General features: G+C 50.9%; 1 protein-coding gene across 1 annotated transcript; it reads right to left on the bottom strand.

The window, feature by feature from the left end:
- Positions 1–785: 785 nt before the first annotated feature.
- Positions 786–16,642, bottom strand: LOC130129030 (cell division control protein 42 homolog). The gene is made up of 6 exons (XM_056298827.1): positions 16,590–16,642; positions 9,265–9,369; positions 3,572–3,644; positions 3,287–3,396; positions 2,262–2,459; positions 786–875 (listed from the first exon to the last, which is right to left on the bottom strand). Exons 2-6 carry the CDS (start codon positions 9,367–9,369, stop codon positions 786–788), a joined length of 576 nt encoding a protein of 191 aa, XP_056154802.1. The 5' UTR covers positions 16,590–16,642.
- Positions 16,643–17,886: the final 1,244 nt, after the last annotated feature.

The following is a 17,886-nucleotide window of genomic DNA, read 5'->3' as shown; positions in this document are numbered from 1 at the left end:
GCAATCTGCACTCAAACCACAGTGTGAAGCGAAACTGGGACAGGTGGAACCAAAGTAACCCCCCCCCGAGGAACTGAATTCGTACCCGTGGTCTCTGGAACGCCAGCCTTATTAAATCAACCTTCAGCTGAATTGCAAAAGCACTTGTGTGGGTGCAGTCATGTGTAATGTGTCATACGTCTGTCAGAACACACATCTGCAGCTTTTCCACAGACTCCGCTGCGGGTCAGAAACCTCAGACCCTAAAGAGGTGATCTTATCACATAGCTCGGTCAACTTTAAATAGCTGTGGAGGAACTCGGGCATTCTGGGAGAACGTGGTTCCTGGACACGCCGGCTGTTCCGTAACCGTGATCTCATCCACTGGCAGCGTCTTTAAGGCATCTTAGCGTCCAGACGTCAGTATTTCTGGATCGGCGTCCTCTTTACCAACAAACTACTACATACTGGTTAGTGAGCGGCGTTGTTCACACGTGTTAGCTACGTTACGGCCACATGCATCTACAATGGGAGTATAGCTTGGAGCCCGCCGGGCCGACCTGACACCACCCGCCCCGGGTCGCCACCGCTCAAGGCACTGTATAAACGAGCGTGTCACTCGTCCTCTGTCCCGCCCAATCATTCCCTCCCTTGATACACCCCCCCCCCCCACAACACCACCACCACCACCACACCCCTCCCTCCCATCGCTGTTCTTCTGTTCCCATGTCCCATGTTCCCTCAGTAAAACCTCTCTCCTCTTTTTTCGTCTCCTGGTCTTCTTTCTTCCCTCCGGACCGCGGTCCCTATAGCAGGAGGCAATGCTTCTTGGGTTTGCTCTCGGGCGTCTCCAGAGCCGCCAGGATGGCCTCGTCGAACACGTTTTTCAGCCCCCGCTGATGGAGAGAGAGAGACAAAGTGAGACAGAAAGAGACAGAGAATGTTAGAGAGAGAGAGACAGAGAGAGAATGTTAGACAGAGACAAATATTAGAGAGCGGGAGACAGACAGAGAGAAAGTTAGAGAGAGCGACAAAGACAGCAAGAGAGCGAGAGAATGTTAGAGAGAGAGCGAGCAAGCGAGAGAGGACAGCGGGGGTAGAGAGGCAGATAAAGAAAGACAGGGACACAAACACTGACCGTCAGAATGTTGGGGACACCTCGCCTTTTTAAAATGTTCTGTGTACCCTTTCATTTTTATTTCCAGCTTTACTCTTAAATAAACAGGGTTCCCATGCTTTCCCGGAAAACATTCTCCAGGACTTTTTCCCTGTGTTCATCTTGGACATGCATGGCCCAGAGGAGGTCACATCATTCAGCATCAACTATCAGTGGAAGTCTCAACAGCCTCTAAATGGACGGTGTCCCTGAACACACCACCATAGCTTCACACGCTGATGTCACGTCTCAACACATAGAAATCTGCGGTCTGTTAGAATCTGTCTGCTTTGTGTCTGTTCTGCATGCGATGTGAAACTGACATCAGTGTGACGTGTGTAGTCGTGATCAAAATCGGCCGTATTCAAAAAATGATCGAAAAATAATTTTTTGGGAAATTCATCCGATTCTGGTTCAACCGATCTCATCTCATCTCGTCTTCAGCCGCTTCTCCGGGGTGGGGTGGCGGTGGCAGCGAGCTAAGTAGGGCACTCCAGACGTCCATCTCCCCAGCAACGCCCTCCAGCTCCTCCTGGGGGATCCCAAGGCGTTCCCAGGCCAGATTGGACTCGAAGTCCCTCCAGCAGGTTCTGGGTCTACCCCGGGGTCTCCTCCCAGTTGGCTGTGCCCAGAAAACCTCCAAAGGAAGGCGCCCAGGAGGCATCCTAATAAGATGCCTGAACCACCTCAACTGGCTCCTTTCGACGCGAAGGAGCAGCGGCTCTACTCTGAGCTCCCTCCAGATGTGCGAGCTCCTCACCCTATCTCTAAGGCTGAGCCCAGACACCCTACGGAGGAAACTCATTTCAGCCGCTTGTATCCACGATCTCACCCTTTCAACCGACTCATCCCCTAAAACGGTCAATGACTGTTGAGTGCATTGTAATTTCACCTGGAGATTAAAGCGACATTGTGTGATTTTTTGTATTAATTTATTAAGATCTGGAGTGTGTACACAACATATTGAAACCTATGGTGCGTCAATACACCACTAAATTCTACTACCCCCTCAAATGGTCTGGTGAGACAAGCAGGGGCAGTACTGCCGCAATACCAGTGAATGATTAGTCACGCTGGACAGAGACACTGCGGTACACGTTAGGGCAGTTACCCACCATCCCCTCACCTGTGTGAGAGCGGAGCACTCCACGTATTTGACGGCCCTGAGGTCCCGCGCCAGCTTGTCCCCGCTCTCCGGGCTGATGGGCCTCTGTTTGTTCTTGGTTAGCTTCTCCACCGTGGTGCCGTCATCTCTCAGGTCCACCTGGGTCCCCACCAGCAGGAAGGGGGTCCGAGGACAGTGGTGCGAGATCTCTGGCACCCACTGCTTGGACAGGGAGAGAGGGAGAGAGGAAAATGAAGGTATAATAAGGAACTGTATAAATAGTTAATGAACTTGATTGGTCCCCATGGAGGAAGCAGTCACCACTGCAGCGAAGAAGAGGAAGTAAAGACAAAATGTAACGTTTCAAAACACAATACACAAGATTAAAAACTACTTAAGAAGAGATAAAGATTTATATTAGATTAGAAATATATTAGGATGAGCATCTTCTTCATGGGCGGCACGGTGGCACAGTGGTTAGCGTGGTCGCCTCACGGCAAGAAGGTTCTGGGTTCAGGCCCCAGGGTAGTCCAATGTTGGGGGTCGTCCCGGGTCGTCCTCTGTGTGGAGTCTGCATGTTCTCCCCGCGTCTGTGTGGGTTTCCTCCGGGGGCTCCGGTTTCCTCCCACAGTCCAAAGACATGTAGGTCAGGTGGATCGGCCGTACTAAATTGTCCCTATGTGTGTGTGTCGCCCTGTGATGGCCTGGCGGCCTGTCCAGGGTGTCTCCCCGCCCTGCTGCCCAATGACTGCTGGGATAGGCTCCAGCATCCCCATAACCCTGAGAGCAGGGTAAGCGGTTTGCATAATGGTTGGATCTTCTTCATGCTAAAAGAGAATTTCTCCTTGCTAGAAGGTTTTGCTCCAACAGTGGCTACCCAACATTTGCAGTTTACAAAGAAAAATTCAGAGTCCAGAGTCAGCGGATGTCTGTAGGCCTGGTGGACGGGCGCTGTTGGATATTCACATCAGCGGGTTTACGGAGCCGTGTGAGCTATCTGTGAACGTGCATCTAGAAGGATGAGAGGAACGCATGCGGACACACACCTTTTCCTTGACATTCTCAAAAGAGGAGGGCGACACGACGGAGAAGCAGACGAGGAAGACATCGGTCTGGGGATAGCTGAGCGGCCGCAGCCTGTCGTAGTCCTCCTGGCCTGCAGGGGGAGATGCACAGGATTAACAGCAAACACTGTGAACAACAAGGTAGCTACCGCCACAGCTACTACTACAACCACTACTCCTATTCCTACCATGACTACTACTACTACTACTACTACCAGATCTCTCTGACAACAGTGTCAGCGTTATGGAGGCTCTTCAGAAACGTACCTGCTGTGTCAAACAGTCCCAGAGTGTAAGGCTCACCACCTATCATCACTGTCACCGCATAGTTATCAAACACCTGGGAGGAGAGGGGGAGAGAGAGAGAGAGAGAGAGAGAGAGAGAGAAAGAGGCCAAAAATTAGCAATAAGCAAATTCTCATCATCTTCACGGCCCTATCCTGGACCAATTGTGTCTGTAGGGACGCCCGACCAAGCCGGGGGCAACATGGGGATTCGAACCGGCGATCCCCGTGTTGGTAGGCAACGGAATAGACCGCTACCCTACCCGGACGCCCCGATGTTTTTATCTAAAGTGCCTGAAGAGAGACCAAAGAAAATTTTCAGCTTTGGTTGGACAACAAACTTCTATTCTATATGAGCGACATATGCAAATGAGACCATCGGTGAGAAGATTAGCTATTGTTATATAATAACTCCAAACGCTTGTTCCCGGTTCGGATTCCCAACGGGATCTAGCAGAACCATTTACGGCACACAGATGGGATACCTCGCTACAGTCAGAGATGCGTTCCCCCATCTTTCCCTCTCCTCCTCCAGACGAACTGAGATCCTCGCAGCGAGAGGCGGCTGTGACGCAAAATGAAGTCGTTCTTCCATAAAGCACTACCACTCGTGTCCACAAGGGTGCGCAAAGTCAACAAAAACCCAAAACTCTTATAGCGGCTTTGTTACATGTTTTACGTTTATTTTTTGTACGTTGAATTCATTTTAATTACATTTTAATTTTAATTGCTTTTAAAGAGTTAATTTGAATTACATTTAATTACGGAAATTACGTTTTTTCTGCTGGTATGTTGCTGAATTTTGTCAGCTGAGCACCAGGTGAACGTAAAATGGAAATCAGTATGACACCGCCGCTGGCACCAGCTTTAACCAGCTTTAACCAGCTAAGCTCATTCACTGCATCCACCCGCTGTGATGTGCAACTCCGCCTGCTGTGATGTGCAACTCCGCCTGCTGTGATGTGCACCCGCCCGCTGTGATGTGGACCCGCCCGCTGTGATGTGCACCCGCCTGCAGTCACAGCAGTCTGCAGCCGCCTGTGTCTGAACAGGTTGGAGTTCGGCTGGGGACATGTAGCCCACAGCTCTGCTAATGCACTCCTTTATGTTGCCCGCAAGGCATGGCCGTTCATGAGACTTCCTCCACAGGGAGGTCAGGGGTCAGGATCTGCTACAGAACAGCGCCCCCTAGAGCTGGTGGTGGATCGGCATCCAGGGAAGAGGTACGTCAGCTGGCGGTGTGCAATACTGCAGTATTTTCCTTGACCGTCTTCCGGTGTTCCTGTATCAGGGCGACATTTGGATATTATCATCTCATGATACACAATTTTGTCTAAATTACTAATGAAAATCTGTCATTGAAAATTTCTCACAAAATGAGATGTGAAATATTTAAAGGAATATTATTTAAAAACTAGAATTGGTTTGATATTATACGTTACATTACCAAAAGGTAATATTTTGGCACATGTAAGCAGATATTGTGATATATCAACAGTGTGTAAAATTCCCTACAATTTCTACAACCTCCAGCATCAACGGCAACAAGGCAGGTGTTTGCCAGGATGAGGGGTCGAACTTGTGTCAGCATTGTGCTCTGTGACAAACTATTTTTCATTATTCAAATTATGTGAGGTTAATATTCCAATATGTCAATATTATTATTATTATTATTTTGATATACTTTATTAATCCCCGTGGGGAAATCCTTCTCTGCATTTAACCCATCGAGCAGCGGCAGCACCCAGGACCAACTCCAGTTCATCTTTCCATTGCCTTGCTCAGGGGCACAGACAGGAGTACTAACCCTAACATGCATGTCTATTTGATGGTGGGGGAAACCGGAGCACCCGGAGAAATCCACCGCAGACACGGGGAGAACATGCAAACTCCACACAGAAAGGACCTGGGACAGCCTGGGGTTCGAACCCAGGACCTTCTTGCTGGGAGGCGACAGCGCTAATCACTGTGCCACTCACTGTGCTGTCAGTCACGGTTATCATTACAACAACGGCACTACACTCCTGCGACGGGGATTCTCACCAGCAGTCAAAGATGACAGGTGAGACGGTCCTGTCAGGACAGCAAAGCTTAACGTCACTTCAGTTTGTCTTTCTTGCTCTCAACAAGAGGCAGACACTGACTTCACTCTTCTTCACGCTGAAGGAAAACAGCCTGCATTGTCTTATCTAACTTGTATACGCGCACACACACACACGCACACGCACACACACACACACACAACTCCACAGTGGCCAGTGCAGAGACAGCAGTGGTAGTGACAGTGGATGTGCAGGGGTGAGGGGAGGGTGTTGTCTCTGGAGAGCATCATGCAGCCAGGCCTCCTCCCTCCCCGCTGCATCCTGCTCACAACACAACACAACACAACACAATACAACACAACACACTGACTGACTGACTGACTGACTGACTGACTGACTGACTGCAGAGGGGATGACTGTGGTACAGACTGTTGTATTAAGTCAAAATCTGTGCTGAGCTGGGGCGAATGACCACAGAAAATCACATTTTCTGAGAGAGACAGAGAGAGGGGAGAGAAAAGAGAGACAGGAGAGAGAGAGAGAAAGGGAGGGAGGAGAGAGAGAGGGAGTGAGAGAGCGACATAAGAGAGAGAGAGAGAAAGAGAGGAGAGAGGGAGAGAGAAACAGGAGATAGAAAGAGGGAGAGAAAGAGAGGGAGGGAGAGAGAGAGGAGAGAGTGGAGAGAGGAAGAGAGAGACAGGAGATAGAAAGAGGGAGAGAAAGAGAGGGAGGGAGAGAGAGAGGAGAGAGGGAGAGAGAGACAGGAAATAGAAAGAGGGAGTGAAAGAGAGGAGAGAGGGAGAGAGTGACAGATAGCGAGAGCGAGAGAGAGAGAGGGAACGAGAGGCAGAGAGAGAGGGAGAGACAGGAGAGAGAAAGCGAGAGAGGGAGGGAGAGAGAGAGGAGAGGGAGAGAGCGACAGATAGCGAGAGAGCGAGAGAGAGAGAGGGAAAGAGAGAGGCAGAGACAGAGAGAGGGAGAGGGAGAGAGGGAATGAGAGAGCGACAGAGAGACAGAGGAGAGAGAGGGGGAGAGAGAGAGAGGGAGAGAGGAGAGAAAGAGATGGTTTTAGAAGGTCATTTATCACACCACTGCAAGGAGTGAACAAAACACCACCCACTCAAAATCAACACTTAAAGAAAGAGAGCAAGAGAATGACAGACAGACGGACAGACAGACGGGCAGACAGACAGAGAACGAGAGAGAGATTTGATTCCAAGAGGCCCTTCACTGCACCACTATAACGGATAAACAAAACCTCAGCCAATCAAAATCGGGTGAGAGAGAGAGAAAAAGCAAGAGAGGAAGAGGCGAGGGGTGGAGACAAGAGAAGAGAAGAGAAGAGAAGGATGGCGAGAGACAGAGACATGGAGACAGGGTTCGGGGGCTGACAGCCGGCAGCAGGGCTCATCAGCGTGAAAGCTGCACATCAGCGGGGAGGTTCGAGGCCGGCCGTCTCTCTGCCAGCTGGACCGGCGGCCTCGTCAGCAGTCAGCTGTTTTCTGACAGGCGAGCGGACGGTCACACTTGGCACCAGCCGTGCAGCTGAGCTGACGGTTTGGACCGTGCATGGTACGACAGCACAGACCCTATGAACACACTCGCACCGACACACACACACACACATTCCTCCTATTAGCAAGTATCAATAGTTCAGATAAGAGGACATTTGTTCTGGCCTGCAGGGAGCGCCAGAGGGGTCGGGGCCGTGACAGGATGCTGTGCATCTTTAAGTTTGTGCTCAACTATGTTTGGCAGCCATTTTATTTTCGCTCCTCCCCCCAATTTCCCCCCTTTGTCCCCCCAATTATATCTGGCCAATTACCCTGCTCTTATTAAGATGACCCGGTCGCTGCTCCGCCCCCTCTCTGCCGATCCAGGGGGGTGGGGGGGGGCCCGACCAGAGTGATCAGGACACATACCCACATCCGGCTTCCCCACCCGCAGACACGGCTGTCTGTAGGGACGCCCGACCAAACCGGAGGTAACGCAGGGATTCGAACCAGCGATCCCCGTGTTGGCAGGCGACGGAACAGACCGCTACACGACCCAGACGCCCCTAATTGTGAAATCTGACCAGGGTGCTGCTATTGTGGCAAGTTATACAAATGGACTTTGAAGACCGGATGTGTAAACCCCGCACACTGCTAGATAACCCACACCGAGTCCCAGACGTGGTTTACGTTTACATCGAGTCATTCGGCAGAAACTTTTCTCCAGAGAGTCAGAAACCAGCAGACAGACACGAGTGTAGGCAACTGGCATAACAGAGCGATACACAGTAAAGGTATTATAGTGAAGAGTACTAGATCGGATGGTCAGGATTCACCCGTTAAGGAGCAAATCTGCCAAACTCTCGTCTGTTGTGTTGTCAGCCCGGTCCAAAGGGCTGGCAACACAACACAGTACCTCCCAATAATATTTTTTCTTTCCTGGATTTTCCGCTTCCGGTGCTGGAAGATGGCGGCGCAAATTCACGTTTGCGGCGGCCTCGCCCAGAACCGATATGGGAAGATGGTGGCGCAATTTCTCGTTTGCTGCGGCCTCACCCAGTACCGTCCATGCAGTGTCTTTGTCCACGTCTAAGTTTGTCTTCGTCTGATGGCTGGGAGAGCTGGGGCTGGATCGGCTGGGAGAGCTTGGTCCGCTGCGTCCTGTGGGCCCAGGGGCCACGGCCCTGCCTGGAGCTGCGCCCGAAGAGGAAACACCGAGGGCGGTGACAGGATGCGGAAGCGGGGCAGGCAAAGCTAACTGCTAGCCCATGCAGACCAGCAGTTCCGATAACACCGAGGGCGGTCTGACAGGACGTGGAAGCGAGGCAGGCTAAGCTAACTGCTAGCCCATGCAGACCAGCAGTTCCGATAACACCGAGGGCGGTCTGACAGGACGTGGAAGCGAGGCAGACTAAGCTAACTGCTAGCCCATGCAGACCAGCAGTTCCGATAACACCGAGGGCGGTCTGACAGGACGTGGAAGCGAGGCAGGCTAAGCTAACCGCTAGCCCATGCAGACCAGCAGTTCCGATAACACCGAGGGCGGTCTGACAGGACGTGGAAGCGAGGCAGACTAAGCTAACTGCTAGCCCATGCAGACCAGCAGTTCCGATAACACCGAGGGCGGTCTGACAGGACGTGGAAGCGAGGCAGGCTAAGCTAACTGCTAGCCCATGCAGACCAGCAGTTCCGATAACACCGAGGGTGGTCTGACAGGACGTGGAAGCGAGGCAGGCTAAGCTAACTGCTAGCCCATGCAGACCAGCAGTTCCGATAACACCGAGGGCGGTCTGACAGGACGTGGAAGCGGGGCAGGCTAAGCTAACTGCTAGCCCATGCAGACCGGCAGTTCCAACAGTCATCCTGGCTGGCGTTCGTTCTCCTGGACAGTGATTTTTTGTTTAGTTTAGATATACGTATGTGTGTTAGTTTGGATATCTGTGTTCTTGTAGCTGGGATATGTGTATTTGTCTTTGTGTTGCACTGCTGTGGGCTGGGGGAAACCGTGCTTTGTTTCATTTCATGTGCACAAGTGCGTGAAATGAAACGACAAAGTGTTTCTGACTCTGACAGATCACCGTTCAGGGGTTTACACAGAGGATGGACCCACATGATAAAAGAAACAAAGGGACTTTGCTCACCGTGGGGACGTACTCGGAGGGGAACTTGTTGGTGGTGTAGGAGATAAGGAGGCAGGTCTTCCCCACCGCTCCATCACCCACCACCACGCACTTTATGGTCTGCATCTGAGGAGGACAAGAGAGGGCCGGGGAGAGGAGGAGAGAGAGAGAGAAGGGTGAGGATGGGTTCAAACCTAAGCCTTGGCAAACAAGTGGAAGGTCGGATGTCACGTGCCAGGCTGTAGCTCCTACAACCGTCGAGACTCAAGAGGAAAAAAACTTTTCACCAGTTTCCAACTGAACCGGCGAAGCTTCGCCAAAGGAATGGACTTAAAAATCACGATGGGTATCAAGCCACATTTTAAAGGTGATCGTCGCTCTTGCATCTACGATAGCCAAGTAGCCACAATGTTAGCCCGCACCTCTTCTCAGGTATGCTGCAGCTGCCAATCAAATATTTTCAGATATTTCTACTTACGACAGATGACGTCGGAAAACCCCAGCGTTTATAGTAGCACTTCCAGCCTGGCACATACGTAACAATAAGACATCAGACTCTCTGCTTTCTGGTCACGACTCTTGCAGCTTCCTATGTTCCTATGAGCAAAATGGCCACTGCCGTAAAATGTGAAAATTGCAATAATCCGAAGAAAATTTACAACAAAATGCATTTATGTGAAAGCCCGTGTGTTTGAGACTCTTAAAACACGAGTATGTGGGGGCGTCCGGGTAGCATAGTGGTCTATTCCGTTGCCTACCAACACGAGGATCGCCGGTTCGAATCCCCGTGTTACCTCCGGCTTGGTTGGGCGTCCCTACAGACACAATTGGCCGTGTCTGCGGGTGGTATGTGTCCTGGTTGCTGCACTAGTGCCTCCTCTGGTCGGTCGGGGCGCCTGTTCAGGAAGGAGGGGGAACTGGGGGGAATAGTGTGATCCTCCCACGTGCTACGTCCCCCTGGTGAAACTCCTCACTTGTCAGCCTGACAGCGTCAGGTGATAAGAAGCGGCTGGTGACTCCACGTGTATCGGAGGAGGCACGTGGTAGTCCGCAGCCCTCCCCAGCTCGGCAGAGGGGGTGGAGCAGTGACCGGGACAGCCCGAAAGAGTGGGGTGAATGGCCAGATACAATTTGGGAGAAAGTCTGCGGTGGTGTAGCGGTCTGAGCATCGGCTTTGTGGCGATGCAGTTGCCCACTGGGGACCGGCGTTCGCGCCTCGGTCTCGTCAGATCCGACTATGGCCGGACTCGATGAAGCAGCGATGATTGGCAGCGCTGTCTTCGGGAAGGGGGCGAATGCGTCTCTGTGTGTGTGGGGGGGAGAAGCAGTGGTTCGGCCTGGATTCGCCTTGTCACGGAAGTGGCGAGGCGTCTCCTTCGAGACTGCTGGCCGGAGAGATGCAGCTGGTGAACGCATGCAGTACGAGGGTGGTGTTTGAGCTAAAACAGGGATCGATTGGCCACTAAATTGGGAGAAAAAGGGAAAAAATCAGAAATATATATACACTACCGTTCAAAAGTTTGGGATCACCCAAACAATTTCGTGTTTTCCATGAACAGTCACACTTATTCACCACCATATGTTGTGAAATGAATAGAAAATAGAGTCAAGACATTGACAAGGTAAGAAATAATGATTTGTATTTGAAATAAGATTTTTTTTACATCAAACTTTGCTTTCGTCAAAGAATCCTCCATTTGCAGCAATTACAGCATTGCAGACCTTTGGCATTCTAGCTGTTAATTTGTTGAGGTAATCTGGAGAAATTGCACCCCACGCTTCCAGAAGCAGCTCCCACAAGTTGGATTGGTTGGATGGGCACTTCTTTGAGCAGATTGAGTTTCTGGAGCATCACATTTGTGGGGTCAATTAAACGCTCAAAATGGCCAGAAAAAGAGAACTTTCATCTGAAACTCGACAGTCTATTCTTGTTCTTAGAAATGAAGGCTATTCCATGCGAGAAATTGCTAAGAAATTGAAGATTTCCTACACCGGTGTGTACTACTCCCTTCAGAGGACAGCACAAACAGGCTCTAACAGGTACTATTTAATGAAGATGCCAGTTGGGGACCTGTGAGGCGTCTGTTTCTCAAACTAGAGACTCTAATGTACTTATCTTCTTGCTCAGTTGTGCAACGCGGCCTCGCACTTCTTTTTCTATTCTGGTTAGAGCCTGTTTGTGCTGTCCTCTGAAGGGAGTAGTACACACCGGTGTAGGAAATCTTCAATTTCTTAGCAATTTCTCGCATGGAATAGCCTTCATTTCTAAGAACAAGAATAGACTGTCGAGTTTCAGATGAAAGTTCTCTTTTTCTGGCCATTTTGAGCGTTTAATTGACTCCACAAATGTGATGCTCCAGAAACTCAATCTGCTCAAAGAAGTGCCCATCCAACCAATCCAACTTGTGGGAGCTGCTTCTGGAAGCGTGGGGTGCAATTTCTCCAGATTACCTCAACAAATTAACAGCTAGAATGCCAAAGGTCTGCAATGCTGTAATTGCTGCAAATGGAGGATTCTTTGACGAAAGCAAAGTTTGATGTAAAAAAAATCTTATTTCAAATACAAATCATTATTTCTAACCTTGTCAATGTCTTGACTCTATTTTCTATTCATTTCACAACATATGGTGGTGAATAAGTGTGACTTTTCATGGAAAACACAAAATTGTTTGGGTGATCCCAAACTTTTGAACGGTAGTGTATATATATATATATATATATATATATATATATAATTTTTTTAAAAAAACAATTGGGGAGAAAAAGTGCACCCCCCCCCAAACGTATGCTTCCCACACAAATCAAACATTCAGAGCTGTGGATCTGGGGTGGGGGTGGGGGGGGAATCATTACCTCCAACCTCTTTGCAGCATCCGGTCATTGTACTTAAACACAACGGTTCAGGTGGAACGCTGCGATAGTTAACCTGTCACGGCTTAGTGTCGCAATTTTGCACGGAATTGATTTTTCCCTCCACTACACCAGACACAAGACGAAGCCCACCCTTGTGTGACTCACACTTTATGGCCAAAAGCACGCGGACGCCCCTCCTAATTAAAGGATTTGGCCATTTTCAGCCACATTCATTGCTCCCAGTTGCATTAAATCAAGCACACAGCCACGCAATCTCTACAGACAGACGGTGGCAGAAGAACGGGTCGTCCCGAAGAGCTCAGTCAAGTCAATTTCATTCGTATAACCCAATATCACAAATTTGCCTCAAGGGGCTTTACAGCAACACAACATCCTGTCCTTAGACCCTCACATCAGATAAGGAACAACTCCCTAAAAAAAACCTTTAACAGGGAGAAAACAACAGGAAGAAACCTCAGGGAGAGCAACAGAGGAGGATCTCTCTCCCAAGATGCACCACGTGCAACGGCTGCTGTGTTTACACAAGTGACTTTCAACGTGCCACCGTCATAGGATGCCACCTTTCCGACAAGTCGGTTGGTCAAATTTCTGCCTCGCCGGATCTGCCCCGGTCAACTGTAAGTCTGTTATTGTGAAACGGAAACGTCTCGGAGCAACAACAGCTCAGCCGTGAAGCGGTAGGACACACGAGACCGCAGAACGGGACCGCCGAGTGCTGAAGCGTAGCACGTAAAAATAGTCGGTCCTCGGTTGTGGCGCTCGCTGCCGAGCTCCAAACCGCCTCTGGAAGCAACGTCAGCACAAAAACTGTTTGCCGAGTTTAATGTGGAGGAACTTGACCGGCCTGCAGAACCCCCGACCTCAACCCCATCCGACACCTTTGGCATGAACCGGACCTCCCGACTGTGAGCCAGGCCTTCTGCCTGACCTCACTAATGCACTTGTGGCTGAGTGGGAGCGAATCCCTGCAGCGGTGGTGGGAAGCCTTTCCGGAAGAGTGGAAGCTGTTACAGCAGCAAAAGGGGGGGGCCCCAACTCCATATTAATGCCCGCGGTTTTGGAACGAGACGTTCAACGGGCACATATGGACGTGAGGTCCAGGCGTCCACATACTTTTGACAATGTCGTGCATGTCCTAGCCAGGTTGCTGGCTCTTCGTTCACGCTATGTGACCTAGCTTGGCCTGAGCCAGCGTTCTGCCGGTGCTAAAAAACCAAACAAGTGTTGGGAGGGATGGAATCCCACCAGCCTCCACAGCCAGACGGGGTGTCGGACAATGGGCTGACGCAGTGTGGACAGAGGAGGCTTGTGTAAGGCAGTGTTTACAACATACTAGCTAACCCCTCGTGACTGACCCAGACGATGAGCAATACACATAACCGGGCTATCAGTCAATTAAGGGGGACAATGGTGAAAGGGGTCCTGGGCTGCAACTTCATGACCGGGCGTTTGTTTTTAACCACTCGGTCGTGATTTGGAACGACGCTAAGTGGACGAGATGCTAAATGGCAACAGCAGAAGCTGTGTTAGACTGGAGTCAGTAGAGTCCGGTGCATTGTCAGTCATTCTGTTTACACCTGCCAGAGGAGGTGATATGATAGTGAAGCCCTTAAGGGGCTCCACTGTTAAGACTATACAACAACCAAAAATATATATGACTTGACTCCTAAAAGATATTGTAGCGAATTCGGGGGACAACGCAACCACAGGAACTGCCGCGGCCGGGACGCGAACCCGTATCGCCCGCACCGCAGGAGACGTCGCTAACCGCTCGACTTAAGGGTCAGACCCGCCAGTCAGCGGCCAGCGGGTCTTCTTATCCATGCACGTTACAGTACCATTCACATGATGTGTCTTTAGGACCATCTGAGTGGGCAGATCTGTGGAGAACGACCACCAGTAAAACCCACTTGGTGGAAAAAACTTCAGTTTCCAACCGTCTGCTTCGCTACCAGCATCAGCTTTGTCCAGTGGTCCGAGCCGCACCAGTGCAGCAAGAGGGCCCGCATTTTAACAGCTGGGCCAGCATTTTAACAGCCGGGCCCGCATTTTAACAAGCCGGGCCCGCACTCCAATAGGCCGGGCCAGCATTTTAACAAGCCGGGCCCGCACTTTAACAAGCCGGGCCAGCATTCTAACAGGCCGGGCCCGCACTTTAACAGGCCGGGCCCGCATCTTAACAAGCCGGGCCCGCATTTTAACAAGCCGGGCCCGCATTTTAACAGCCAGGCCCGCATTTTAACGAGCCGGGCCCGCAATTTAAGAGCCGGGCCCGCATTTTAACAGCCGGACCCGCATTTTAACAAGCCGGACCCGCATTTTAACAGGCCGGACCCGCATTTTAAGAGCCGGGCCAGCATTTTAAGAGCCGGGCCAGCATTTTAACAAGCCGGGCCCGCATTTTAACAGCCGGGCCCGCATTTTAACAGCCGGGCCCGCATTTTAACAAGCCGGGCCAGCATTTTAACAGCCGGACCCGCATTTTAACAAGCCGGGCCCGCATTTTAACAAGCCGGGCCAGCATTTTAACAGCCGGACCCGCATTTTAACAAGCCGGGCCCGCATTTTAACAGCCAGGCCCGCACTTTAACAAGCCGGGCCCGCATTTTAACAAGCCGGGCCCGCAGTTTAACAAGCCGGACCCGCATTTTAACAGCCGGGCCCGCATATTAACAAGCCGGGCCCGCATTTTAACAGCCGGGCCCGCATATTAACAAGCCGGACCCGCATTTTAACAGCCGGGCCCGCATATTAACAAGCCGGGCCCGCATTTTAACAAGCCGGACCCGCATTTTAACAGCCGGACCCGCATTTTAACAGCCGGACCCGCACTTTAACAGCCGGGCCCGCATTTTAAGAGCCAGGCCAGCATATTAACAAGCCGGGCCCGCATTTTAACAGGCCGGGCCCGCATTTTAACAGCCGGGCCCGCATTTTAAGAGCCAGGCCAGCATATTAACAAGCCGGGCCCGCATTTTAACAGGCCGGGCCCGCATTTTAACAGCCGGGCCCGCACTTTAACAAGCCGGGCCCGCACTTTAACAAGTCGGGCCCGCACTTTAACAGGCCGGGCCCGCATTTTAACAAGCCGAGCCCGCACTTTAACAAGCCGGGCCCGCACTTTAACAGGCCGGGCCCGCATTTTAACAAGCCGAGCCCGCACTTTAACAAGCCGGGCCCGCACTTTAACAGGCCGGGCCCGCATTTTAACAAGCCGAGCCCGCACTTTAACAGGCCGGGCCCGCATTTTAACAGCCAGGCCCGCATTTAACAAGCCGGGCACGCATTTTAACAGGCCGGGCCCGCACTTTAACAAGCCGGGCCCGCATTTTAACAAGCCGGGCCCGCATTTTAACAAGCCGGGCCCGCACTTTAACAGGCCGGGCCCGCATTTTAACAGCCGGGCCCGCATTTTAACAAGCCGGGCCCGCATTTTAACAGGCCGGACCCGCATTTTAACAGGCCGGACCCGCATTTTAACAGCCGGGCCCGCATTTCAACAGGCCGGGCCCGCATTTTAACAAGCTGGACCCGCACAAGTTAGCAAGTCAGTAAAACCACAAGAAAAGTCAACCTTTCAACCCCCGCAGGCCAGCAGCTGTCCAGAGTTGGGCGATATGGGAAATATAATAATATACAATATGACCGTGAGGGAACGCAACGCGACACACACGTACGTCACAACACAAAACACACGTCACAACACCTGCGGCCCCCCCACCACACCTGCGCCCCCCCCCCGACATGACGCCATGTTGGAGAATCCAGCGGAGGTCCGCTACACTGACCTGTCCGGTGGTGTAAAGGACAAGATCAAACCCAGAACTGGCTGTCAAATAACCCCCCCTCGTCCCCCCCCCAAACACTTCAGGCCTCCTTTCAGCAAGACGACTACATTGTGTATCACCATACGGCAAAATCCGGATCTCATCCCTGGAGACGGCGATGGCGAAGCGGCGCCTGTAACGCAGCAACAGCAGCGGCTGATGATAATGAAGATGATGATGATGAAGATGCTTGACAGCCACTTCCGCTTAGCGTAACAGCGCAGAGTCAAGGAGGCAGACGAACCACTGCTACGGACTAGAGACGTTGCTGTTTTGCGGCGCGCCGGAAACTTGACGGTAAATCTCGGGCGATCCACCGCCGACCAGGAGCGCCGGACCCCCGCCCATAAACTACACCCACCGACGCCGACGCGGACGTTTCACCACGCGGAGGGATATCCCTCCGCCGGCGGAGGGGAACTCACGCACCCGCCGGGCTGAGGCGTGAAGGGTAACGGGGCGGAGGCGGTCCGCCCTGACAGGTACACTGCGGTGCTGCCGGCCGCTGCTCCATTCACGCCCCGGCCGGCTCGGTTCTTATAAAGACGGACACGGCGCTCACAACGCCGACCCGAACACAACCCGTCTCGCCCCGCCGGACGCGTCCCGGGATTCATCCAAAACAGACGGTGACGGCCGCCTTACCTTGTCCGTCCGCCCCTGACGCTGCGGCGTTGATACTGCCAATCAGCCGCCGCACTTCCGGGCTCGGGAGGCGAAGCTCCGCCTCCTCCTCTTCCTCCTCGCCACCCTCCGCCTTCCTCCTTCCTCTTCTTCACCCTCCAGAAATATTTATCGCTAGGAGAACCCCGCTACAATGTAGCGGTTTGGTTCTCCGCCCGTCTAAATCTCCCTCCTCTTCCTCCTGCCAGCTAACCGCCTCCCCCCCTGCCCCTAAACCCCCCCACTCCAACTCCCCCCCACTCCCAATGCTCAGAATCACCTGAAATGCCGAGAAAAGTGGTTTTTAGCCATTTTTAGAAAATGCATATTTTGCATAATTATGCATAATTATGCATAATTATATTTGAATTTTCTGCTATTTTTCTGGTCCTCTCTGGAACAATACCTACCACCTCCAAAAAAAATGAGGATCATATAAGTGCGTTTTTGCAAAAATGTATTTATTTTGCATAATGCCAAAACATTGAAGTCCCAGAAATTTTTTTTATATAGATGAAAAAATCAAAGATGCTCAGAATCATCTGAAACGCCGAGAAAAGTGGTTTTTTAGCCATTTTTAGAAACATGCATATTTTGCATATTTATGCATAATTATGCATAATTTTTTAATTTTCTGGGATTTTTCCCCTTACTCTCTGAGACAATACCTACCACCTCCAGGAAGAATTAGGATCATAAGTGCTTTAGTTTTCGGTCGCGCTATCTACTCTAACACCACACACACACACACTCACACACTAACACCACACACACACACATTACGAAAATATGGGAGTAGATTTTCTCATTACAAAGCAATTTCACAAAAGCTTATTGCACGATGAAATACAGACCTTCAATTTGTTGTCAGACACATGAACGATGAAAATAAATAAATAGGATAAAAACAACCACCGGGTTTAATGAAAATGGCTGTAGATTGCATGGCCCATAGTACATCTGGTATATATCTATATATCTATCTATCTATAGATATATAGATATTATATGTATAAAATTTCATTAAAAAAATTCCCAACGTTAGGGAACGGTAGGGAAAAGCCAGTGATTCAAGCAAATTATATACGTACATCCATCCATTTCCGCTTATCCTGCTCTCAGGGTTGCGAGGATGCTATATATATATATATATATATATATATATATATATATATATACACACACCGGCCACTTTATTAGGCACACCTGTCCAACTGCTCGTTAACGCAAATTTCTAATCAGCCAATCACATGGCAGCAACTCAATGCATTTAGGCATG

This window comes from Lampris incognitus, chromosome 18 (assembly GCF_029633865.1).
Source record: "Lampris incognitus isolate fLamInc1 chromosome 18, fLamInc1.hap2, whole genome shotgun sequence".
Lineage (NCBI taxonomy): Eukaryota > Metazoa > Chordata > Actinopteri > Lampriformes > Lampridae > Lampris > Lampris incognitus.
The sequence above is the reverse complement of the archived record's forward strand: the minus strand, read 5'-3'. Positions and strand labels throughout refer to the sequence as shown.

Excerpts from the sequence above, each read along its gene's own strand:
- LOC130129030 (XM_056298827.1), bottom strand. The coding sequence starts at position 9,369 with ATGCAGACCATAAAGTGCGTGGTGGTGGGTGATGGAGCGGTGGGGAAG. Across the intron at positions 3,397-3,571 it reads GGGACTGTTTGACACAGCAG|GCCAGGAGGACTACGACAGG; the intron begins GTACGTTTCTGA and ends CTCCCCCTGCAG. Across the intron at positions 2,460-3,286 it reads TTGAGAATGTCAAGGAAAAG|TGGGTGCCAGAGATCTCGCA; the intron begins GTGTGTGTCCGC and ends CTGTCCAAGCAG.